Source organism: Mirounga angustirostris, unplaced genomic scaffold (assembly GCF_029215605.1).
Source record: "Mirounga angustirostris isolate CCGP_5_RB_7025 unplaced genomic scaffold, mMirAng1.0.hap1 SCAF_9, whole genome shotgun sequence".
Classification (NCBI taxonomy): Eukaryota; Metazoa; Chordata; class Mammalia; order Carnivora; family Phocidae; genus Mirounga; species Mirounga angustirostris.
The window spans coordinates 105,554,316-105,580,113 of NW_026991717.1; the positions used below are offsets into that span (position 1 = coordinate 105,554,316).

Here is a 25,798-nt window from a genome sequence, read left to right on the forward strand (position 1 = left end):
CCAGGGTATCAGATCTGCTGTTGAATCGAGGAAGTAGCCTGGCAGCAGTCTTGTGTATCTGAGCTGAGTTTGGAATTGTTTAGAATGGGAAGTGTTTTTAAAACACTATGGGAAAGCTAATTAAAATTGAACTTTGAAAAAAAGAAAACGCAAAACAGTGTAGAAGCAAAGGTTAGTGTTTTCTCTCAAATGTTTTTAAAGGTCTATATAAGAGTACCGTACTGTTTTTAACTTGTTAAAGTATAGATCCTTGAGGACATATTTATTACTTAATTACATTGACCTTGCTAAAAGCAGCAAGGCAGGTAATTATCTAGGTCTGAGTATTAGAAGTATTATTATTTTTGAATAAATATTAAGAGATTAAATTTAACATCTTAGTACATATGCTTTGTGTGTTGTTAGCTTTTTCCTAATGTAAAATGAATCTCAATATGCCATATGACTGGTGACAAATAAGAAAGTCTTTGTGCAATTAAGAGAAGATCTGTTTGTTTAAGAGTTCTCAAAGGTTGTAAAAGATTATACTTGGCTATATGTGAAGGATAAATGTTGTGCAATAATGCCCCTTAGTTCCCCTTTTATAATAAATCTCAGCTGTGTGTTCAGCACAAGGGCTCCGTGCCAAAAAGAACAGGTTCAACTTGTCTGTGAGGATTTGCACCACAGTAAAGTGCACAACTGCTTTTGTAGAGGTCATTGTAGAGGTCACAGGCATGTACAGTTGAATGAAAGCAACTTTAAAAACATGGTAAAACAGATAGTGTTATTTAAGATTCAAGAATAGATGTTAACGTAAAACATTAAAAGGATAGAAAATCATAAAAAGAACCCTCACATACATTTTTCACTTTATGTTTTCAAATGGATTTAAAACAATTTCTTTGTCAACTTACTCAGCATATTTTAAAATAACTTCATAATCACTTTTTTTTTTAAGATTCGTTTATTTTAGAGAGAGCAGGGGGAGGGTCAGAGAGAGAGGGAGAGAAGCAGACTCTGCTGAATGTGGAGCCTGGTGGACGGGCCTCTTGATCCCAGGGCCCTGACTTCATGACCTAAGCTGAAACCAGGAGTTGGATGCTCAACTGACTGAGCCACCCAGGCGCCCCCATAATCACTTTCATAATAATTGCCCAGACTTGGAAACATTGACTACTTTAATGTTTGTAAAATTCTGAGGAGTGTTCTGAACAGAGTTCGTATAATAAAGGTAGGATATGACCATGGTAAAATGAAGTGTGTGTGTGTGTGTGTGTGTGTGTGTTGGGGGGGTGGGCCCAAAGGAGTGTGGGTATATGACCATGGTAAAATGAATGTGTGTGTGTGTGTGTTGGGGGGTGGGCCCAAAGGAGTGTGGGTAAATTCTAATGAAAACGCAGATGTGATCTAAAGGAGAAGGCCTCCAGGGGTCATATTGCTCCTGAGGTTATTATTGAAAGACTTTAACAACAAAGAAAATGCTATCTTACATGAATCTTTTCCTTCAGATATGTACTTTCATACCTTTGTGTTAAGTAGAAATAACTCAGAAATAGCAGGTGGAGACTATAAGACCCATGACTCCAGCCAATGCAAGTTTTGAGTTTAGTATAATGAACACCAGAAAATGATAGAACTAAGTAATTAAGTAGATGCAAAGCTTACCTAGAGTTATGTTTTACCTGGAGTTGTATCTGGTCGTAGAGTGACTGTTTCTTTTACTTTTTCTTTTTTCTTTTTAATGGTGATGAAAATGGCAGGCAGCCATTGTTTTCAGTATAGAGATTAATTAGTAATCTGTTAGAATATGCTTCAGCAAATGCAGCTGATTGGCAGTAGCACCTGTCTCAGCAACTGGTAGAATGTTAGTGCTTTCATCAAGCCTGTAATTTCCAGAAGGGCTTCAAAGCTGTGTTCATTAAAGCCTCCCATACTAATTACTTTCTTTGTCCTCTGGGGCACTGTTTTGCTAAATGTACCTCTCTATTTTTATTTATTTATGTAGGTATTTATGTATTTATTTATGAAGATTATAAAAATAAAGTTAATTTTTTTAATTTTAAAAACTAAAATTATGTGATAGTCTGTATACTGTTGTATTTGTGGAACCATCATTTATGTTTAGTGAACACATAGTGTTCCCAGATGAAAAATTTACCAGTATTGTGATACCTGTGCATTGCTTTTGTAATTCATATCATAAATATAAAATATATCTGTAAATTATGAAAAATGATCTGTTAAAGTATAGTAAAATATGATTTAAAGGATGGGATATTATAGTCAACTTTCTAGGAAGGTAGTTTATTTCTGCATTGTTAGGAAGTCTTCTTTCTAGTTGAAATAGTCTTTCTGGTTCATATTTCAAATTACATTCTAATTACATGGATTTATAAACAAGGCACCAATTTGTATTATTGTTTGAGGAAGGTAGTATTTTTGCTTGTTTGAAAAGGAGACTGTACTAAGAGAGTATTTAAAAAGGATTAAGAAAAAAATAGAAAGGATGAAGCACATATCTCAGTACAGGTGAAATTTGCATCATTCTCAATGTATTATGGAAAAGTTGAATGTGAATATTTTCTGAAAGTAAAGTTATATGTTTTATTGAACTAGGGTAACTTTCATTTAAAAACTACCTATATACTAATATATATTTTTTAAAGATTTTATTCATTTATTTGAGACAGAGAGAGTGAGTTTTTTATGTTTCATAAATATAAAGATACGTTGTTAAATACTTGACAGTAGAATCAGTTCTGGTGGTGTATCCTTTCTGTCATACCTTCACAGTGCCTAACATCCACTAAGTGTTTGGACAAATAACTGAATTTTCATACTCTAGTCCTGTAATAGAAGAGTGCTTGGTGGATTCTGGCAGTAGAGGCTTTAAAATATGGGTAGGTTTCTTTTCCTCGAAAATAGGCAAAATAATTATTATTTCAAATGTATGTGTAGTGCCTAGTACAGTGCATGGCATAGTAGATGTTCAATAAATATTTTGTGTCCTTTGCATGGAACCCCACTTTAATAATCACATTCTATATATGCATGACTTTTACTAAAGTAAAAGACAGTTTAGGCAAAACTGCAAGTGAAAAGGGAATCAGAGAATCCTAAACATTCTATTCTATTATGCATTTAGAATGTAGAGCTAGGGACACCTGGCTGGCTCAGTTTGTGGAGCATGTGACTTTTGATCTGGGGGTTGTGGGTTCGAGTCCCACGTTGGGTGTGGCAATTGCATAAAAAAAATCTTGGGAAAAAAAGAATGTAGATCTAATTGCATAGTGGTTTTTGTGAATGTGGTGGTGGTGCTGGTGATGGTGGTAGTGGTTATGTGTGTTTGAAGAAAGCAGTTTGGGATGGTTAGGGTATTCATACTATTTGGTGTTTCCTTTTAGGACAGAAGAAGGATAAAGTCAGTTCCAGCTTGGCTTAGGTTTTTACTTATTTTCTGCAATGGGAATGGCACACTAACCGCTCATTCTGTAGTTCAATGATCTCAAATAGAATCAGATTTGTTATATAGTTTCTCGGGAGAAAACTTTGGAGTAGGGGATTGGAGTAAGTGGGATACTGTGGGTCATTATAAAACATTTGTTCATTCATGAAGCAAACATTCCTAATATGTACCAAGCACTGTACTAGGCACAGAAAGTTTAGTTCTAAATAAAATATCATCCCTTGAATTACTTGTCTTTATTATGGTATAAAGAAGCTTTCTGCTACCTTTTCACTAATAAATATTTCTGCTTCAAAAGACTAATAATCTTACCATATGATATTTTTTGTTTTGCTAATACAGTATTTGTAGAGAACTATATAAAGCAATTTTCTTATTTTATTACATTCAGAAATGTAGGTAAGTTGTCATTGGGTAACTAAAAGTTCACCTAAAGTGCCAAGATAAGAATTCTTTCTGGAAACTGTTTTTGTAATTACTATAAGTAAATTAACTAAAATGCTATATATCTAAAGTTTTAAAAATTTCTGGCAAATGCTGTTTTTCTTAAAATTAATGTAGACTCTTTTAAGAAGGCAGGTTTTGTCTCACCGAATAGTCTCCTTGATGTTTTTCTTTTCTGATCTTTTTATAGAAACAGATATGATTTGCTGGACGCTCTGTCCTCTTGGCAACAAATCGTAGTTCAGTAGCAAGACAAGCATCAGAGAAAGAATGTAAAAATAATGCTTTTCAACACTGCCTAATTTATCAGTGCTTAAGGAAAAATAAAACCTAGGACCACAAAAATGAAACAAAATAAAATCTCTTCCTTGGACCCTACTTTTTCTTTAAGCTACTGCCATAGCTCTCTATTTATCTTCTAATTTGATGAAAATAATAATCACGTTTGTTCAGTGTTTCTACTTCCTCAATTCTCATTCTTCGATCATTTAAATTGGGGGAAATTCTTTTTATTTTTATGATACATTATGAGGTAGTGGCTTATTTTTGCTTAGTGGTCATGAAATCATAGCAGGTTAGACCTGGAAGAACATCTAGTCCAACCCCCAATTCACTCTCCACCTCCCCATTTTAGATTATGAAAACGAAGCTGAGAGTTTTATCACCTCAGTTCATTTTATTTTATTTTTTAAAAATAAGATTTTATTTTTAAGTAATCTCTTCACCCAATGTGGGGCTCAAACTTATAACCCTGAGACCAGTAATCACACGCTCCACCAACTGAGCCAGCCAGGCATCCCTCCCTCAGTTCACTTTAGTTTAGAGGCAGTGCCAGCATAAATACAGAGTTACCTCTTTTTTTTTTTTTTTTAAAGATTTTATATATTTATTTGACAGAGAGAGAGATAGCAAGAGCAGGAACACAAGAGGGGGAGCGGGAGAGGGAGAAGCAGGCTTCCCGCTGAGCAGGGAGCCCGATGTGGGACTCGATCCCAGGACTCTGGGATCATGACCTGAGCTGAAGGCAGACGTTTAACGACTGAGCCACCCAGGTACCCCTACAGAGTTACCTCTTAACATGCAGGGTCTTATCCCTCATTGACCTTAAAGTTGTTTACTATAAATTTTGAAAGAAATTAGAGAAAGCCATTTCTATGGGGGAAAATGAATTGTACTTACCATAAAATTCTGTGCTACCAGAAAGTTATTACCATGCAGCTGTTGCAGTGATGACAAGCTGATATCACTCAGAATATACAGAACCGCATAGTATAAAAATTGCTGTGCTTGCTACCCAAAAAATTAAAAACAACTGAGTTACCAAAAAAATATTATTTAGAATGAGCAGGTTGAAGGCAGTGCCAGATATATAAGTATTCTCTATGCCGTTACAAAATTGTGTGAGAACACACACACATACCACACAATTAAAAAATATATCTATATCCATATACAGATGCATACATATATATGCACAAATGAAAATCATATGTACATATGTGCACATAGAATCATATGTACATATGTGCACATAGGACACTAACCAACATAGAAACAGTATTTCAGAAAAAAAGAGTTGATTTTCTAAAAGGTCTCCTATAGATAGTTTCTCTGGAAATAGTAACCAGGTTATAGTGGTTTAATGTTTCGAGAACACTGAAATATTCAGTTTTTTAATTCCCTTTGGCAGTGTGACACATTCTGTAGGATTTGATAAATTTAAGATGTGAGAGGACTCAGTTTATGAAAACAACTACCACTATCATTGTTTTCTTTTTTTTTAGTTTTTTGTTTTTTGTTTTTATTTTGCATTTAGATGATTCAGAGACTTAAAAGTAGAAGGCACGGTCTCATTGAAAAGTTATTAGAATGCTGGGCGCCTGGGTGGCTCAGTCGTTAAGCGTCTGTCTTTGGCTCAGGTCATGATCCCAGGGTCCTGGGATCGAACCCCACATCGGGTTCCCTGCTTGGCAGGAAGCCTGCTTCTCCCTCTCCCACTCCCCCTGCTTGTGTTCCTGCTCTCGCTATCTCTCTCTATCAAATAAATAAATAAAATCTAAAAAAAAAAAAAAAGAAAAGTTATTAGAATGTAAGCTCCCTGAGTGCAAGGCTTGTATCTGTTTTGATCACTGCTGGAGTTTTTAGTTTTGGACATATAGTTAGTATTCAGTATTTTTTTTTTTAAGATTTTATTTATTTGACAGAGAGAAACACAGCAAGAGAGGGAACACAAGCAGGGGGAGTGGGAGAGGGAGAAGCAGGCTTCCCGCAGAGCAGGGAGCCTGATTCGGGGCTCGATTCCAGGACCCCGGGATCATGACTTGAGCCGAAGGCAGACGCTCAGTGACTGAGCCACCCAGGCGCCCCAGTATTCAGTATTTGTTATGTGAATAGGTGATGATAGCCACAGAATACCACAGTATCATCTGAAATTTTGTTAAAATGAGTTCTTAAGTGGCTAAAAGACACATTTCCAGCCTAGGGAGAAAAAGCATCCACAGACTTTCTGTAATGAATAAGTGAAAGAAAACAATAGTTAAGTGTGGAGAAGGTGGAGTTGTATTCCTTATGTGCCCTTATAGTACATGTGATTAACAAAATTTCAATTGTTTATGCTTAGTAAGAGTGTTCTTAAATTTATTGAATATGGAAACCTGACTCTTAGAGTTTTCCTAGTGTTCATATTGCTATACCATATGACCATTCACATGCCCTTTTATATTATTCATTCATTTAACAAAACATCGAGTAGCTCTTTGTTGCCAGGCACTGTGCTGTAGACATGGCAGTGAACATAAGGCCTTTTAGTCTAATGGGAGAGACAGATGTTAAACAGATAACTCTACACAGTTTAACAAACTTACAGGGCTTATTAGCAAATATACTAAAGATGAGACTAGCTTGGCAAGTAAGTCATTTAAGTAAGACAGAAAAATTAAGAGAGTCCTTAAAATTGTGTTAAAGGATTTTCAGAATCATTCAACCTATCACCCTAAATTGCTAATACTTTATAAATTACAGCCTCAGAACTTACATGGTACTTAGCAAAAAATTGTATACTGATTTATATGAAAGGATATTTTCATTTTTAATATTTTTTTCAAGTTTCTATTTTAATTTCGGTTAGTTAACATCCAGTAATATATTTTAGGTGTACACTATAGTGATTCAACAATTCCTTGTATCACCTGGTGCTCATCACGACAAGTTCACTCCTTCATTTTTAGTATTTTTATTATTGCTTATTTCAACAACCTATGCACTAATGATTACTAATGAACTATTTCTGTTGCTGTTATTTTTATTAGAAAATAATATATTTTCTTTAGTAATGTTATTCTAAATGGTTTCTGCATTCCAAAAGTGTGTGTGTGTGTGTGTGTCTTTTAACATAATGACCAGAGGTTTTTTAAAGCAAATTTCAGAGTTAATTTCATTTCTTATTGAGTGGATTCCAGAAATCTAGATCATATAATTTTTCATTTGGAATTAAATCCTGAGTTTAGAGTCAGCACAAAAGGTAGTCTGTGCTTTTCCTTTATTTGAGGAGAAACAATAATGATGTATAGATGCTCTAACAGTTAAGTTTTAGTAAATAGTAAACTATTTTTTATAGTAGACTTGAAATTTGCTAAGTAAGAAAAGTTAAAGAATATATTTCAAATTATACTTAAAATTACAGCCATGTAATTTTACCAACCTTGGTTGACATTTCATGTAAATGGAATCTTACAATAGGTAGTCCTTTGCCTGGTTTCTTTCACTTAGCATAATGTTTTTGAAGTTCATCTGTGTTGCAGCACATATAAATATTTTATTCCTTTTTGTTGCTGAATAGTATTCAGCATATTTTATTAATATTAAATAATGAGTTAATATTCATACTGAGGTTGCATATACCTCATTTTCTAATTCATCCGCCAGTTGATGGACATGTAGACTGTTTCCTGTCACTCTTGTATTAATGGCAGGTTGGCTACTATGGATACTTGGCTACTATGGATAGTGCTGCTAGGAATATCTCATACAAGTCTTTGTGTGGTCATAGGTTTTCATTTCTCTTGGTTAGACACTTATGAAGTACTAAGTTATAGTACATTATTTGTACACTTAAGAAAAACTGCTGAACTGATTTCCAAAGTGGTGGCACCATTGTACACTCTCATCAGAATGTATAAAGGTTAGAGTTTCTCCACATCCTCAGTAAAACTTTTTTTTTTTTTTTTTTTTATTTATTTGAGACAGAGAGAATGAGAGACAGAGAGCATGAGAGGGAGGAGGGTCAGAGGGAGAAGCAGACTCCCTGCCGAGCAGGGAGCCCGATGCGGGACTCGATCCCGGGACTCCAGGATCATGACCTGAGCCGAAGGCAGTCGCTTAACCAACTGAGCCACCCAGGCGCCCCTCAGTAAAACTTTTTATTGTCTGTCCTTTTGATTATATCCAATCTAGTGGGTGTGAAGTAGTATTTCATTGTGGTCGTAATTTGCATTTTTCTTAAAGATGTTGAGCATCTTTTCATGTACTTATTAGCCGTTCGTGTATCTTCTTTGATGAAATGTTCATTAATTCAGATGTGATAGATCACTAGTGCATTATGTTGTTTGATTTCCTTAATCTGATAATTTGGATAATATAATACTTACTCTCTTGGTGGAAATATCACATTCAGTTACCATATGGCATCCAGAAACTTTTTAGATACCTTTTTGCCTCCAGTCACTTAAAACTACCAACACTGGGGCGCCTGGGTGGCTCAGTTGATTGGGAGTCTGCCTTCAGCTCAGGTCGTGATCCCAGGGTCCTGGGATTGAGCCCCATGTAGGGCTCCCTGCTCAGTGGGGAGTTTGCTTCTCCCTCTGCCCCTCCCCCTGCATATGTGCTCTCTCTCTCTCAAATAAATAAATCTTAAAAAAAAAAACCATCACTTTCCTCATAGGACTTGCTAAGACATTTTTGTATATTGGTGATTTAATTTTAATTATGTCAATGATTGTCCTGTAAGTTCTTCCCCAGCTTTAGATTTGAGAAATTTGGCATCTATCTCACACCAAGTTTATTTGGGGAAAGATCAGTTGAACATTACAAGGCTAAGTTGTGCATCATTTATGAACTTTGTTTTATCATCCTCATGGTAAACAGAATTACCACTGAGTGATGTTTACTGTTCTCTAAATGCCATAATTAAAAAAAATCCTTTTTGAGCCTGTGTTGTTTTGACCAAATATAAGTTATTAGAATTTGTATAAAAATTTATCTTAAACTATCTAGGATTTACTTATTAAGATCAAACTTTTAAATTGAGTGACCATGATTATATTATCTAAAAATAAGATATTAAAAAGTAGTGGTATATGGTAGAACCCATACTGGACAGGAATTAGGAGATTTGACTCTTACTACTACATGACTTTTGGAAAATTTGTATTTTAAATGCTTCTTTATTCATAAAATAAAGAAGTTAGGGGAAAAGAAAGCAGGCTTTAGAATCTAAAAGAATTGGCTTCTAATCTTCAACCTGCCATTAATACAGAGTGACCTTGCCAAGTCACATATCTAAACCCCTGTTCCCTATCTGTAAAGTAGGAATAACAGTATTTATCTCATAAAACTATTGTGAATACTAATGAAATAATGCATAAAAAGTCCTTAGACCGGGGCACCTGGGTGGCTCAGTTAGTTAAGCGACTGCCTTCGGCTCAGGTCATGATCCCGGGGTCCTGGGATCGAGTCCCACATCGGGCTCCCGGCTCAGCAGGAAGCCTGCTTCTCCCTCTCCCACTCCCCCTGCTTGTGTTCTGCTCTCGCTGTCTCTGTCTCTGTCAAATAAATAAATAAAATCTTAAAAAAAAAAAAAAAAAATCCTTAGACCAGTGCCTGGCACTGAGTAAATAATGTTAACTGTGATTATACTAGGTGATGTTTTATGTGCCCACAAACTTGCAGAAAAGATTTTGGATTATATGATTTCATAACTTTAGTAACTTGGGCTTTATAGGTGGTGTTTAGTGAATGATCACTTTTAGTATGTTTCCCACTGTAATGACTTAAGAGAGCCTGTCTTTTTTGAACATTATTTTCCCTGGAAAGTATTCTAGCTCTTGAAAATAGCCATTCTGTATCATCTTTTCTGGACCTTGCATGATTTATAAAATGAAAATGGAGTAATAATCTGCATTACTATGTTAGTAGGACTATAAAGTTTCCTTCTTTAATTCTTACAATTTTTCTTTTTCATTTCTCCCCCCCCCAACCTAACAATGTGACATTAATACTGTACTTTTTGTATCATGGCAGGAGAATTTAGTACTTGGCAGCTTATGAAGAAGACACTTCGAAACAGGAATATCAAAATGTCACTCAAAATATCCCACTTAGGCAGTCCTCTTCTTAACCTCTGTAACTCCCTGTACTCAGATCCATTGTTCAGAGATTGGATTTCTCTGAGATAGTATAAGATTTAGCTTGACAGTTTGATGTTAATTTAGAAAAGTTGTGAAACATATGGAGATTAAGGCTTAAAATAATGTTAACAAAGTTTTCTAGGTATTTTACTTCTTTTTTTTTCCTGTGTATTACTCTAGCCAGGTAAATGAGTAAATAAGAATATCTAAAACCCATTTTTTAAAATTGTGGTAAAATATGAATAACGTAAGCTTTACCATTATTAATTCTTTTTTAAGTATATGGTTCTTTTTTTTTTTTTTTAAGATTTATTTGAGAAAGAGAGAGAAAGAGACAGCATGAGCAGGAGGGGAAGAGGGAGAGAGAATCTTAAGCAGACTCCATGCTTAGCTGGAGCCCGACGTAGGGCTCCATCTCAGGACCATGAGATCATGACCTGAGCTGAAACCAAGAGTCGGACACTTAACCAACTCCACCATCCTGATGCCCCAAGTATATGGTTCTCGATATCAAGTACATTCACGTTGTATCACATCCATTTCCAGACTTTTTCAATCTTCTCCAACTACAACTCTGTACCTATTAAATACTAACACCCAAGCTCCTTCTTGCCTCACCCTAGCTTCTGATAACCACCATTCTACTTTCTGTTTCTATGAGTTTGACTACTCTAGCAATCTCAGGTAATTGGAATCATATGTTTGTCCTTTTATAACTGGCTTCTTTCACTTAGCATGTTTTTAAGATTCACCCATGTGAATTTTGACATGTGTCAAAATTTCTTCCTTTTTAAGGCTAAATAATATTCCATTGTGTGTATATGCCACATTTGGTTTATTCATTCATCCATCCATGGACACATGGGTTGCTCCTGTGGCTACTGTGAGTAATGATGCTATGAACATGGGTGTACAAATATATGTTCCAAGTTCCTGCTTTTACTACTTTTATGTATATACCCAGGAATGGAATTGTTGGTTCATATGGTAATTCTATATTTAATATTTTGAGGAATCACCCTCCTGTGTTCCATAGTGGCTGCGCCATTTTACATTCCCACCAGCAATGCACAAGAGTTCCAATTTATAAATTTGATAGAGACACAGCAAGAGAGGGAACACAAGCAGGGGAGTGGGAGAGGGAGAAGCAGGCTTCCCGCAGAGCAGGGAGCCTCGTGCGGGGCTTGATCCCAGGACCCTGGGATCATGACCTGAGCTGAAGGCAGATGCTTAACGACTGAGCCACGCAGGCGCCCCAAGAGTTCCAATTTCTATACATCCTTGCCAAAACTTATTTTCTGTGGTTTTGTTTATTTGTTTTGGATAATAGCCATCCTAAATAGTCATGAGTGTTAAGTGGTATATCATTGTGGTTTTGATTTGCATTTTCTTTTTTTTTAAATTAACATATAATGTATTATTTGTTTCAGGGGTACAGATCTGTGATTCATCAGTCTTAACACAATTCACAGTGCTTACCATAGCCCGTACCCTCCCCAATGTCCATCACCCAGCCACCCTATCCCTCCCACCCCCCTCCACTCCAGCAACCCTCAGTTTGTTTCCTGAGATTAAGAGTCTCTTATGGTGATTTGCATTTTCTTACTGATTAGTGTTGGTGAGCATCTTTTCATGTGCTTAATGGCAGTTTATGTCTCTTTGGAGAAATGTCTATTCGTGTCCTTTGTCAGTGTTTGATGAAGGACTTTTGAGGTGACATTGTCAGAGAAGCTATTAATACATGACAGTGAACTAGCTAGGGTGATGCTACATGGGATTAAAACTTGTTGAAGAGAAAAACCACAAGTCAGATGCAAACATTGTCAGTGGTTGTTCCTCACTGCCTCAGTTGCACTTTATCACTTATAAGTCATGGTTTTTATTTATTTTTTTAAATAAAATAGAAAAATGTACTGTATATTCAACTTAGTAATTTAGGGGAAAAGTAAAGGAAACTAAGGGAGGTAACAACAGAAATAAACTATAAACTAGAAAATGGTAGAATTAGTAACTATAAGAGCTGGTTTTTATTAAAAAGTTAGGAAATAAAGAACTTGATGAGCACTATACAAAGAAAAATAACAGAACTAGAATTAGAATCTGAAAACAGGGACTATATAAAAAATAGGGATTTTTAAAAATTAGAATCTACGCTCAGATGTATGATAAATCTCAGTGTAATGATGTTATATGGCTGAATGGTATTTTATTTTGTATGCTTGTAATCAAATACAGTCCTTTTATTTTGGTTATTCAGTAATTATTTGTTTTCAGAAAAATCCTAGATGTTTCATTCAACTTAGTTTTTAGCACAAAATTCCCTGTGTGTGTATGTAAGTAGACATCATATACACACATTTGGTAAGTAAGTTTGATTTCATTGTAAAGACTTAAGAGAGTAGATGTTTATATGGCAAAATTTTGTGGAGAATAATTTCATTAGTATTCTTCCCTAATTAGAGCTTTCAATAAAACACTGATTTTACCAAAACTCTCAGAGCTGGATAATAAATAGGAAAATGTGAGGATGGACTACGCTTTTATATTTGCTGAATTCTACCATTGATGTTGAATAACTTTACTCTTTAAGGCTAAATTTGAATTTAATGATGGATTTGGTTTTCTTCTTCTATTTTTATTTATCTTTAAGATTTTATTTATTTGAGAGAGAGAGTGAGTGAGAGGGAGAGAGCACACAAGCCTGGGGAGAGGCAGGTGGAGAGAGAGAAGCAGACTCCCCACTGAGCAGGGAGCCCGATGCAGGGCACCATCCCAGGACCCTGAGATCATGACCTGAGCTGAAGGCAGCCGCTTAACCAACTGAGTCCCCCAGGCCCCCCAGTTTTCTTCTTTTAAATCATGTGTCAATTACTATAAATTATAAAATGTGGGTTTCAGTAATATAATGAATTGTACCCATGAATTCGCAGGCTTCATGGATAATATTTTTAAATTTTATTTCCTTTTAAAATTATTCATTTAAGTAATCTTTACACCCAATGTGGGGTTCGAACTCAGTACCCTGAGATCAATAGTTGTATGCTCCACCGGCTAAGCCAGCAAGACTTCCCCAATGGATATTTTTATTTTTAACTTATTTTTAAAAAAGATTTATTTATTTTAGAGTAGGGGGGAGGGCAGAGGGAGAGGGAAAGAGTTCTAAGCAGACTCCGCACGGAGCATGGAGCCTGACTCAGGGCTCAGTCCCATGACCTTGAGATCACAACCTGAGCCGGAACCAAGAGTCCGGTGCTTAACTGACTGTGCCACCCAGGTGCCCCAGGGTAATATTTTTAAAGTGAGGAAGGAATTTAGTTTGCAAATAGTAGTAATATGAAAATATTATTAAAAGGTATTGCTTTCCTTCATTTTTCTAACAGGGTCAGCATATTTCATTAGCACCTATTCAAAAGCTTGAAGAAGCTCTATATGAATACCAACCACTGCAGATAGAGACATGTGGACCACAAGTTCCTGAGCTTGAGATGCTGGGAAGACTTGGGTAAGTCTCTAAGAACTTCTCATTGAGTAACTGATGTTTAGGCCTTATCGGTTAGTACTATTTTTAACTTACACTTTAAAAAATTCTTAGATTTTGAATTTTAGAACTTTACTCTTTTGTGAAAAATGAATGCTTAATACTAAGTGTACACATTTTTTTGAATGTTTTTGTTAGGTCTTTTGAGATTAAGATTGGATTATATTAGTTCTTTTTAATGATGTTGTTGGCAGCCATACTGAAGTAGCTGTTCATTTTCAGCTTACTGTGTAATTTTTTAGAAATAGGAGCTTAATTTAGTCATTAGTAAGCCAGTAAAGATATGAGAGTTGTGACCTTGCCATGAAAAGGAGTAGATTTACTCATTGTCTGCTGATAACAGTGTAACTATATTTATGAGAAATAAGCCACAAAGGCTTATTTAGATTTAAGGTATAATGTAGGGCTGGCCCAGTGGCTCAAAAGCCATATTCTGTGCATCTATTTTGGAAATGAACCTTGGGATGGTGACTCTTGTGGGTGATGGAGATGATCACAGTCTGTCTCAGGGAAGCAGGTGGGTATCTATAGTGTCCTTGAGAAGTTCAGGCACAGACTTTGTTGAATGAGACAAGTCATTTCTTGGTCTGGTGTCTCAAGCTAAAGTTTTGAATGAAAAGATGATCTAGAAACCATTGCTTGTTAACAAAATAAAATAGTGTAAAGAATATAATGTGAAAAGAAAATAATGGGTACAATGAAACAAGTGATTAAAAAGTAATTTAAAAAAAGACCCCAACAGCAAAAATAAGATAGATAAAATAGATAATAAACCTACATACAAAAATAACAAAACAAAAAACAACAAAAAACCTATATGCATCTTCAAAACCAAAATCTTGAACATGACTCATAGTATTATACATATGAAACTGGAGGCTCTAAGTTCAAATGACTATTAAAATGATAAATAATTTACTAAGCTGCTATTTAGTAGATCTTATTATTTTCTTTAGTTCTGTATTCTCTTAAGGTCCTGCATCTTCCAAACATGAAGCTAAGGAGATGTGAAACAAAACCTAAAACTCCTTTTGAGTTTGAGATAACAAATTTATCAAATAATTTGCCTAAGTGCTAAAATTGAAGCTTGAGATAGACAATATAGGGTTTCATGATGTAAAAAGTTATTAGTGATAAAGATGTTGGTTTCTTATCTCTTATTGGGTTAGCAAGAGCCAGAATTCTAGATCTGTAAAATAAGTTTTCTTAAAATCTTTACTTTTAGTGTTAGTGAAGACAAAGTATTTAAAATAGTATTCCTTTGTTACAGGGTTTTGCATTTTCTAATAGTTTTTTCATCAAAATTACATTTGAAAGATTATAGAAGTGGGCATGCATAATAACAATGCACAAGTGAAATGTGTGACAAACAGTACAAAGGATAGGAAGAGGAAATAACTGTTGTTGTAATGTTCTTACAGTATGCATGAAGTGGTATAGTAGTGTCTGGAAATAGATTGTGGTAAGTTAAAGATATTTAATATAAGCCCTCTAGCAACTACTAAAAATGTGGAAAAAAAAGGGACAGTCAGTCAATAGCAGAGAAAAATAATGAAATCATAAAAAAATACTTCCTTAATGAAAAGGAGAACAGGAAGAGAGGGTTACAAAAATAAAGAAATGAAACAATTAAGAAACAAAATGGTAGTAGATTTAGTCTTAACTCTGTCTGTAATTTCATTGCATATAAATGTTCTAAACCAGCACCATCCAATACAACTTTCTGAAATGATAGAAATATTTTACGTCTATGCTGTCTGGCACAGTAGCCCTCAGCTTCATGTTTCTGCTGAGCACTTGAATGTGTCTAATGCAATTGAAAAACTCAGTTTTAAATTTTATTCAGTTTAGTTTAAATAACCATGTATGGTGAGTGGCTCCCATACTGGGTAGCACAGGTCTAAATATTCTAAATAATAAGCAGAGATTGCCAGATTGAATTAAAAACAAGATTTACTATATGTTTTCTATAAGGAACTGGCATTGTATAAAAAAATATAGTTTCTCTGAGCTTTCCAAGTTTCTCTGTACTTCTTGGATCTATAATTTGTTGTTTTTATTTTGTAAATATCTCAACCATTATTTCTTCACAGATTTCTTTTTCATCAAAGAAAGTGTTTCTGATTTGCTATTTTTATATCTAGCATTTCCATATCACTTCTTTTTATAATTTTCATCTCTTTTCTGAAATTCCCTGTTTATATATGTTCTCTACCTTTTTTCCTAGATCTTTTAACTTATTAATCATGTTATTTTAAAATGCCTTTTTGATATCCAACATCTCTGGGTCTGGTTCTGTTGATTATTTTATGTCATGATGATAGATTTATTTTTCTTGCTTTCTTGTGTTCATTATAATTATTGTTTGAGTATTGGATATTCAGTGTCACAGAAAGCAGAGACTGAGATTTATGCCCCAAAATATTTATGTCTTTTTCTTCTGTCAGGGCATTAGATAGGGAATTGAGTATTAAGTCTATAGTTTGATTTTAGTTTGGGTTTTGTTGTTGCTCCAGTTGTTGCTCAAAGGCTTCAACTTCTTCCAGATAGTCTATTGCTGCTTTGTGCCTAGTATGAGGCTTGGAGTGCTGGAGGGATCTTTTCAGTCTTGCTCCACTCTCAGCTTTCAGCAGCAGGCTCTGGCCGCCTGAGCCACATTAGGGTTCTCTCTTGGTGCTCCTCCCCAGCAATAGAGTGCTTTTTCCTCTTTACTTGGAATAAGTTTTGTGGTGGGAACAAGGGGATTTCTAAGTTCTCCTTAGTTCTCAACTTTAGCCTTATGAGATCTTGTGTGCTAGAACCTCAGGGTAGTGTTTTCTTGGTGTATCTATCTCTTTCTTGGAGGCAAACAATTTTTGTCTCTTATTTCAGAGTGCAGGTGGGTTTGCTAGTCCTCTCCCAGCCCTACAACTGAACTGTCTTATGTTGATAGCACGGGAAGTGTTGGCTATAAGACAGTTTTCTGTTCCTCCTGCCCCCCATCACTGCTTTGCATCATTATGTTAGCACAGGTAAGAATTGGTTTCATGCCTTTCCTCAGTGGTTGAAGGCTCTTGTCAGTATAGAGCTGAGGAGGGTGGCAGTAGGTTTTCTACTTCTCGCCCAGTGGCAGCCAACCTTTGCCTTTCCCAGCAGCTGAATCCTGGCTGGTTTTTTTTTTTTAAGTTCATTTCCTCTTGTATTTAGTGTTCTATATTGCCAATTTTTATTGGGTCTTTTCAATGGAATATCCCGCTTATCTTCCTCTTTTAATCTGCTATGATTGTGCTGCTGCTGTATATATGTGTGTGTATATTTAACTAACTCTATTAGAAATCTGTATAAAATAGATGTAGCTTGATTGCTTTTTTGCCCAACAATTTTGAGTAAATTGTTACATTTAATAAACTTTGGCACCTCTTCTGAATGTTGGACCCCTTTTTGGTTTCCTTTTGCCTTTACCATTATGATTTAGATTTTGAAATGTAGGGTAAGTGTCCTTTAGATAAGATATAACCATAGCATTTGTACTTTTCCCAAGTTTTTCATACCTGAAATCTTACTTGAAGCTAAGTAAAGGAGGCTGGATTACTTTTTTTTTTTTTTTCGGTGTTGTTGGGTGGGGGACTTTCATTAACCATTGAGTATTTAGAATACAGTTAGTTCCAGAATTTCTTTTTTCTTTTTCTAAGATTTTATTTATTTATTTGAGAGAACACACGTGTGTGCACACACACCTGGCCGGGGTGGGGGTGGGGACTTCCCGGCAGAGGGAGGGCGAAGCAGACTCCCCGCTGAGTGGCAGGGCTCCATCCCAGGACCTGGAGATCATGACCTGAGCCAAAGGCAGACACATAACTGACTGAACCACCTAGGTGCCCCCAGAATTTTTTGAAGTAGACTTTTGCTTCTCTTAACAAAGACTATACATATATTCTATATCCACAATAGTTACAAGGGCAAATTGTTCTGATTTCAAATAAATATGTATGTTTAAGTCAATAGACCTTGACTGTAACAGTTTCTTTTAGCCATCTGTGGCTAAGTAGTATAGGAATTTCTAGATCATCAACAGTGATATCAGAACTGCTAAAGGAACAGTGACTTTTTCCTGATATAGAACTATTTATCTACCAACATAGAATTCATCCCACATCTCTTCAGCCTTCTACCTTGAGAAAGGGATTGAATTCTATACAGACAGCTTTAGTATTTGTAGCTGAGATCAGCTCAAGCAGTCTTTTTGGTGAGTTATAGCCTCATACTGAAACATTTGCTAAAATAAATTCTAAATTGATTTCTTATACTATTAGTTCATTTTCTCTTCTGGAATTATTATTTGAAGATAGCTATATGCTATCTTATTTTTTTCTTATTAAAGAAAACTTTATAAATCTAAGGATATATTTTTACCTAATCTAACTTTCAGAAACATTTAGAGAGAAACTGAAGAATTTGTTCTCTGAAGTGACTTTTCAAAGAATGATTTATATCCTCAAAGGTGCTGCTCTTAGGGTAAAAGGAATATAAATTTAAGTTGACTAAAGGTATAATAATTACACATCTGTCCTAAAATTTGTCCATGTCTTGCATCTAAATAAGCTCCATTTATCCCTTTATGGTGGGATCTCCCCCTTTCCCCAGTCCTCTAGCTTCTATTCCTCTCTCTTTTCCTATTACAACAAAATTTCTGTTTTATATTATGTTATCCTACAGAGGGAACAAATTCAATTTTTCTAGAGGCAAACAGAGAATAAATTAACTACCTTGTTTCTATTTTCTTATATCTTCTTTGTAATCTGTGTGACTTGGTGAAGTTAAGAATGGTACACTTTGCACTTTCACTTTAGCTAGTGCAAAAGTATGTGCAGGCACTTTCAGAATAATATTAATTATGTATTTTGGGGAGTAGGTGATATAAGGTCTTAGGTGGCATTGTGTCTCCAAAGAACTACGTTTTTGTCCTTATATATAACTTTGAAAAAGGATGAAATCAAAAGTACATTGTCATGAAATTTTTGGTGTTTTTTTACTAAGATCTTTTCTAAAGTTACTTAAACTTGAGAAGCAGAAGAAGAATAAATGAAAATTTTTCATTCAGGAGGGTATTATGAATGGATAATTATAGTTCACATTGCACTGGTAGTATTCTTCTGGTTTGCTCAAGGCAATATGTAAACATGTTTATTAATTCTGTGCCAGTGGGAGAAAGCATTGGGAAAACTTAAATGCTAATTGAAATTCCGTAAACAATGGCTTTCGTGGTTAGTCTAGTAGTTTCATTGATTGGCACTCTGAGACTATCTTTTTAGTAATCAACTGGATTTCTAGTTAATGTTTTACTACCTTCCACCCAAAGACGAGTTATTCCCTTAAATGATATAAATTATGAGTGCTTATCAATTTTGTTCATCAATTTCAAATTATTTAATCAGATATCTCTACTGTTTTAGGTAGATGGAAGTGATTTATTTAATATGAGCTTTTCATTTGTGAGCTTATTACAAAAATAAGGAAAGCCTGTTGTTTTATAAGATAAAATATGATCTTTAAGATCTCTTCTGTTAACGTAACTGATATGAGTGTGTGCTATCAGTTATGATAGCTTTATTTTTTACTTTTTAAAGATTTTATTTTTATTTTATTTTATTAAAAGATTTTATTTATTTGAGAGGGATAGAGGGAGAGGGAGAGAGAGAATCCCAAGCAGACTCCATGCTGACTGTGGAGTCCCATGTGGGGCTTGATCTCACTACCCATGAGATCATGACCTGAGCTGAAATCAAGAGCTGGATGCTTAACTGACAGAACCACCCAGGCACCCCTAAAGATTTTTAAAGTAATCTCTACACCCAGTGTGGGGCTCGAACTTACAATCCCGAGATCAAGGGTTGCATGCTCTACTGACTGAGCGAACCAGGTGCCCCAAGTTATGAGAGCTTTCAAAAACAGATGTAAAGTTTGATGGTTTAATATCTTGAGTTCCTTCCTTACCAGATGCTAAGATTAGTTAGCTATTATTACATAATCAATAGTGAAAAAATTTGTGACAGTAATAGTATTGAATTGACTTAGTTAACTCTAAGAATAATTAGAAGATAGTTTTTTGTTTGATCTCTGTCAGCACCTATCAGTTTTGTTTTCTTGTGTAGCCATAGACTACCTTGATAAAACCAACCAACCAAAAGTTAACTAACCTGTTAACAAATCCATTACTGTTAGCAAAGCAATTAGAAGTGTTCATTCTTGAGGGAATCGTACAGGGTATAGTCCCCAAAATAGAAGATCCACCTTCACAGTAACCTTGGAGATGCTTTCATGACTTTTCTTTTGCTCTTAAGAACTGTTTTTCTTTTTTCCAATTGATAAATTAGAATTTTATATATCAAGAATTTGAGATAAGACATTGAACCTAGTCTATCAAATTTTTTGTTATAACACTCTGTCTCCCTTCTTAAGGACTTACTCGTTGTTGCCATAGAAGACTAATATATCATTCTGGTCGTGTCTCTTTCTTATTAATATCTTTCAATGGCTCATCATCACCTGTACAATCTGACCCCTATCTTTATAGTCATATAGCCTACCCCCTTATACTTGGTGTTTCTTAAGAACCTTATAGTGTCTCACATATTTTTGTGTTGTTGCTCATGCTGTTTCCTTTCCTTAGCATTTTCCTGTTGTCTTATATTTGTGGCACAGTCCACCTGGTAATTTCTTTTCCTCCCTATGCATGAGTTGTCTGTTTATTCCCCTTGTCTCCTTTTTTATTGGGATAGTATTGTTTTCCTTATTTATTTAAATGAGTCAGCTGTGTAGTAAGTCTATTAATCCTTAAGATTTTAAATTTTATTTTATTCTTTTTTTTTTAAAGATTTATTTATTTATTTATTTTAGAGAGAGAGAGTGGGGATGGGGGAGAGGCAGAAGGAGAGGGAGAGAATCCCACGCCGACTCTGCACTGAGCACAGAGCCCAACGCAGGGCTCTATCCTATAACCCTGAGATCATGACCTGAGCCAAAACCAAGAGTCAGATGCTAACCGACTGTGCCACCCAGGTGCTCCTTATTTTTTTTATTCTTTTTAAAAAAGATTTACTTAATTATGAGAAGGAGAGAGGAAGTGCATGAGTGGGAGGGGCAGAGGGAGAGGGAGAGAGAATCTCAAGCCGACTCCGCACTGAGCACAGAGCCTGACGAGCGGGACTCCATCTCATGACCCCAAAACCATGACTTAAGCTGAAACCAAGAGTTGGGTGCTTAACTGATTGTGCCCACCCAGGCGCCCCTTAGTTTTTTATTCTTACATTGTTTATGATATGCAGTAGTTTTAATTCTGAGCAGTGGATGTATTGATGATGTTTTAATTTTCCATTGTTCTTCTACTAGGGAAGTCCTAAACCAACACAGAACTTTATATACATTTATATTCTAAATTTTGTGTAGCTTCAATTTTTATATCTAATATGGCACTTAATCCACCTGGAATTTATTTTTTTTATAAGGAGCTATGAAAGAATCTATTTTTTCAAGATGGTGAATCAATTGGCCCAGACCAGTATATCCAGTAATACTTATTTTTTCTACTCATGTGTTTTATTAATATAATAAGACTTTTTCTCGACTGCTCTTTCTTTTCCATTAATCTATGTTTCAATTTTTTAACAGTATCACATAATTATTAATTTAAATTTATATGTTTTAATATTAATCTGTGCATTTATTTTCTATTGTTGTGTATCAAATTACCACAAATTTAAGTGGCTTAAAACAACATCCATTTTTATCTCATTCATTTTCAGTGTTTGTGAGTCAGCAGTCAGGGCATGGGTTACCCAGATCCTTGTAACTCAGGTGTCACATGGTCGTAATCAAAATGTCAGCAGGTGCTGTGGTTCCATGTAAGTGAGGCTTGGTGGTGGGGTGGGGGGAGTTGTCTTCCAAGCTTTTATATTATTGGCAGAATTAGGTTTTTTTTTTTTAATTTTTTTTAAAGGTTTTATTTATTTATTTATTGGAGAGCGAGCGAGAGAGAAATAGCATGAGAGAGGAGAGGGTCAGAGGGAGAAGCAGGCTCCCCGCTGAGCTGGGATCCCGATGTAGGACTTGATCCCAGGACCCTGGGATCATGACCTGAGCCGAAGTCAGTCGCTTAACCAACTGAGCCACCCAGGCGCCCCTGGCAGAATTAGATTTTTTGCAGATGTAGAACTTATGGTAGCTTCCATCTTCAATGCCAGCAAGAGAAAACCACTTTGAATCTCTTACTTTTTTTTTTTTTTTTTTTTTTAAAGATTTTATTTGACAGAGAGAGCACAAGCAGAGGGAGAGAGAGGGAGAAGCAGGTTCCCTGCTGAGCAAGGAGCCCGATGTGGGACTCGATCCCAGGACCCTGGGATCATGACCTGGCCGAAGGCAGCCGCTTAACCGACTGAGCCACCCCGGCGTCCCTGAATCTCTTACTTTTAAAGGTTACTTACCTGATTAAGTTTCGCCCACCTAGATAATTTCCCTTTTTATTAACTCACAGTCAACCAATTTGAGATCTTAATTACATCTGCAAAATCCCTTTTGCCATATAATCTCAGGAGTGAAATCTATCATATCGCCCCATGGGGAAGGGATTTTGCAAGGATGCACATAAGGGAATCTTGGGGGCCACCTCAGAATTCTGCCTACCACAGGTGGGACAAGTCTTCCTTTACTATTTATCTTTTTCAAAGTAGTTTTAGCATTTTTATACATTTATTCTTCCAAGTAAACTTTGTTGGCCAAAGCAGCAAATCACTGTACAGTTCTTTCAAGCTTTCTGTCCATTTGAAAAATTTCATAATAAAAGTGTTGTGAAACAGTAATAAAAAAAACCAAAGCCCACCAACTACTTACCTAAGATATACCCATTCTTCTCACTCCTTAGATAATAACCAAGCACGACTCCTTTTGGAATTTTATTTGGAATTGCTTTAAACTTATAAACTGATTAGAAAAGAATGGGTATTTAAAATTTACTGAGTTTTCATATATCTCACTTAGAAATTAATTTTTTGTTATAGTTGTGATACTGTTATAAAATTATTTTCATTATGCTTTCTGATTCTTAAATTTATTTTTATTTTGTATCTAGCTGCTTTACTGAACTCTAATAATTTTCTTCTATTAGGTGAATATCTGGGTTTTATTTGGAAGTGAATCATCTGAAAAAAATGAAGTTCTTCTTTTAAATATTCTATGTCTGACTTCAGTTTTATATTTTGTTGAATTTGGCTAGAACTTCTTGACCTGGTGTTATCTAATTCTGATAACTGCAGTTTCTTGTTTCTGATGCTTCAAGTGTTTCGTCAGTGATTTTTCTTACCATTTTGGAGAAGCATTTTTTTTAAGTCACATTGAAGAAATTTCTGGTTTTTGATCAGGGTCTTTACCTGTTGACTTATACATGGATTGTCTAAGAATGGAGAAAAGGTGTTTGTTTTATCTTTGTTTTTGATGCTCTCCATCTAAGTTTATATGTTAGTTTTATGAAAAGTCTTAGGGATACTAGAAAATAAAAGAATATGGAAAAATTGAAAAGTCACAAAAAAGACTGCAATATGTATGTGTATATAATATATGACATATGTTATATTTTGTTGTAATTATGAACATATTACTAAATTAACTTTTTTTTCACTGGCCGTGACAGCAAAATGTCTTTAGTATCTGTTTTTCTTGGCATTTGAATTAGAAATCAGCTCACACATCTAACATGAACCTTTGTGCTTAAAGTTCTAGTCTGGCTCTAGTCTGGTAAGTTTTAAATCTTTTTTATGCAATCATGAAAAAAATATGTTTCTGCTTGAAGCAGTTGTCAAACAAGCTTCTTTCATCGGCAGTCAGACACAGGGCAGCTGAATGAAGCTGTTTAGTCTAGAGTAAATGCTCACGAGATTACAAGGTCACTGAGGAAATGTAATTATGCAGTTGATTCCAGAATGGTTTTTTGTAGTAAGAACTTTAAGACTATTAAATCATAATATTAATTAAAAATATATATTCAAAAATTAATCTTAGAAAAGCAGCACTAAATAAGCCAAATTATTTAGTTTAAATAATAAAATTATAACTAAATTATTCCAATGAAATATAGTTTTAATTCAGATTTTTGCAGGACCCTAAAAAAAGTAAGTTCAGTTTACTATTGGAATTTGGTCAATTCTTCCCAAATCATAAAATACAGTAGACTGTGTGTGTGTATGTGTGTGTGTGTGTGTGTATTCTCCATTGGGAAATGAAATCTTACAGTATTTAGCTCATGCTAATTGAGAAAATGGTTATTTAACAATTCCTTTACTTTTGTTATTCAATTATGGAGCACCTTCTGTACACCACTTAACTTTTCTAGGTACTGAGGAAACATCAGTGAGCAAAACAGAGAGAACATCTACTGGCATTCCACTGGGGTGAAGCCAACAATTAAAATACACTAATGAATCTGTTAGGTGGTAATTAGTACTTTGAAGACAAATACAGAAGGATAAAGGGATATGTAGTGATTGGAGGAGAGTGCTATTTTTACATAGGTACTGATAGGATCTTTTATAGGAAGATATTTGAACAGACATGAATTAAGCAAAGAAGCCAATCATGTGATATCATGGGGAGAGTCAGCATGAAGTGTAAGTGCAAAGATCCTGAGGTAGGAATGTATATGAGGAGGAGAAAGTAGGCCAGTGTCTAGAGCAGAGTGAATTGGGGAATGGTAGGCGATGAGATCAGAGTGGTAGCAGGTTTTTAGGTAAGGAGACAGGCTCTCCCCAGTTAGATCATGTAAGATTTTTTAGGTAATGGCCAAGACTTGGGCTTTTACTTTGAAGGAGATGGGAAGTCATAAGAGAATTTTGAGCAGTGTGTCATATGACTTACATTTAGAAAGGTCAATTATAGGAGAATTGATAGAGTGAAAACAAGAAAACTTGCAGCTGTCCTGGTTAAGATGGTAGTGACTTATACTAAGACGGTAGCAGTGTAGTTGCTGAGAGAATGGTCAGAGTATGGATATAATTTTGATATAGAGACCAGAGAATTTTTGATGGATTAGATGTAGGGAGATATAAAAAAGTTTTTCCCAAAGTTTTTTATCTGAGCAACAGAGCTGCCATTTACTGTGATAAGGGAGATCAGGGGGAGGGGTTCTTTGAGGCAGCATAATCGTGCCAATTGCCTTAAGTTATTTATCAAATATCATTATTAAAAACCATTTCTAAAAAATGTTTCTGAAGAGAGTGCTGGAGTTGGAGAAAAACCTTAGAGATACTCTGTGCAACTCTCCTCTTTTGTAGGAAAATGAACTGTCTTGAGTCCATTACAGATAAGCGTCCAGAGAAGAAAACTCTTTGCTTATAGTCACATCTCTGGTTCATGCAAAGCTAGGACTAGATTTTTAGTCTCTTAGGCTACTTTTTCTCTGTTGTACCACATGCCTTTGCCATATACAGAGCTTTCAAAATCTGAATGAGCTTTATTTTTATTCTGCTTTTAGATTATTATAATTTTAGATAGTATTTTAAAGGCAGTGAGTTCAAGTTACATAGCAATTTTATTTATATTCTAAAAAGATTATTCTAAGTATAAGCCAAGTTCTCAGTTTTCATTCAGTGTTTTTTGTGCATGTGTGTGTGAGGAAAATAGGATTGGGTTGGGCAAAGTGACTCACAAGCTTTTGGGTTGGAGCATAGGTAAAGGTGACCTGATAGTGCAGGTGGGGCATCAGGAATAGTCTGTCCCAGGTGCGAACAATAAGGAATTGAATTGTCTGTAGAGAAATTTAAAATATAATAAAACCAGTTGAAAGTCAGTCTGTTTTTTATAGCCATGTACTAGCAGTTCTAAACAATGTCCGTTTTCAAATACTCCTTCCTTAAAAACATCTTTTGTTGGTCCAAGTTCTAAACAATTAATGTTGTTACTTTTGAACTTCACAGTATATATGTAAACTTTCAATTAGTA

At 35.2% G+C, this 25,798-nt stretch overlaps 1 protein-coding gene across 8 annotated transcripts in view; it reads left to right on the forward strand.

Annotated features, from left to right (window-relative positions):
* The window catches only part of MNAT1 (MNAT1 component of CDK activating kinase), a 209,753-nt gene that overhangs the window by 119,882 nt on the left and 64,073 nt on the right, over nucleotides 1-25,798 (forward strand). For 4 of the 8 annotated variants that reach the window (XM_064571144.1, XM_064571143.1, XM_064571141.1 and 1 more), the window contains exons 7-8: nucleotides 13,677-13,798; nucleotides 22,108-22,284. In XM_064571144.1, the coding sequence (XP_064427214.1) occupies nucleotides 13,677-13,798; nucleotides 22,108-22,240 (255 nt within the window). In that variant the 3' untranslated portion in view covers nucleotides 22,241-22,284. The remainder of the gene's footprint in view (nucleotides 1-13,676; nucleotides 13,799-22,107; nucleotides 22,285-25,798) is intronic. The other 4 variants (XR_010405207.1, XM_054513740.2, XM_064571146.1 and 1 more) reach the window with 1 other exon arrangement.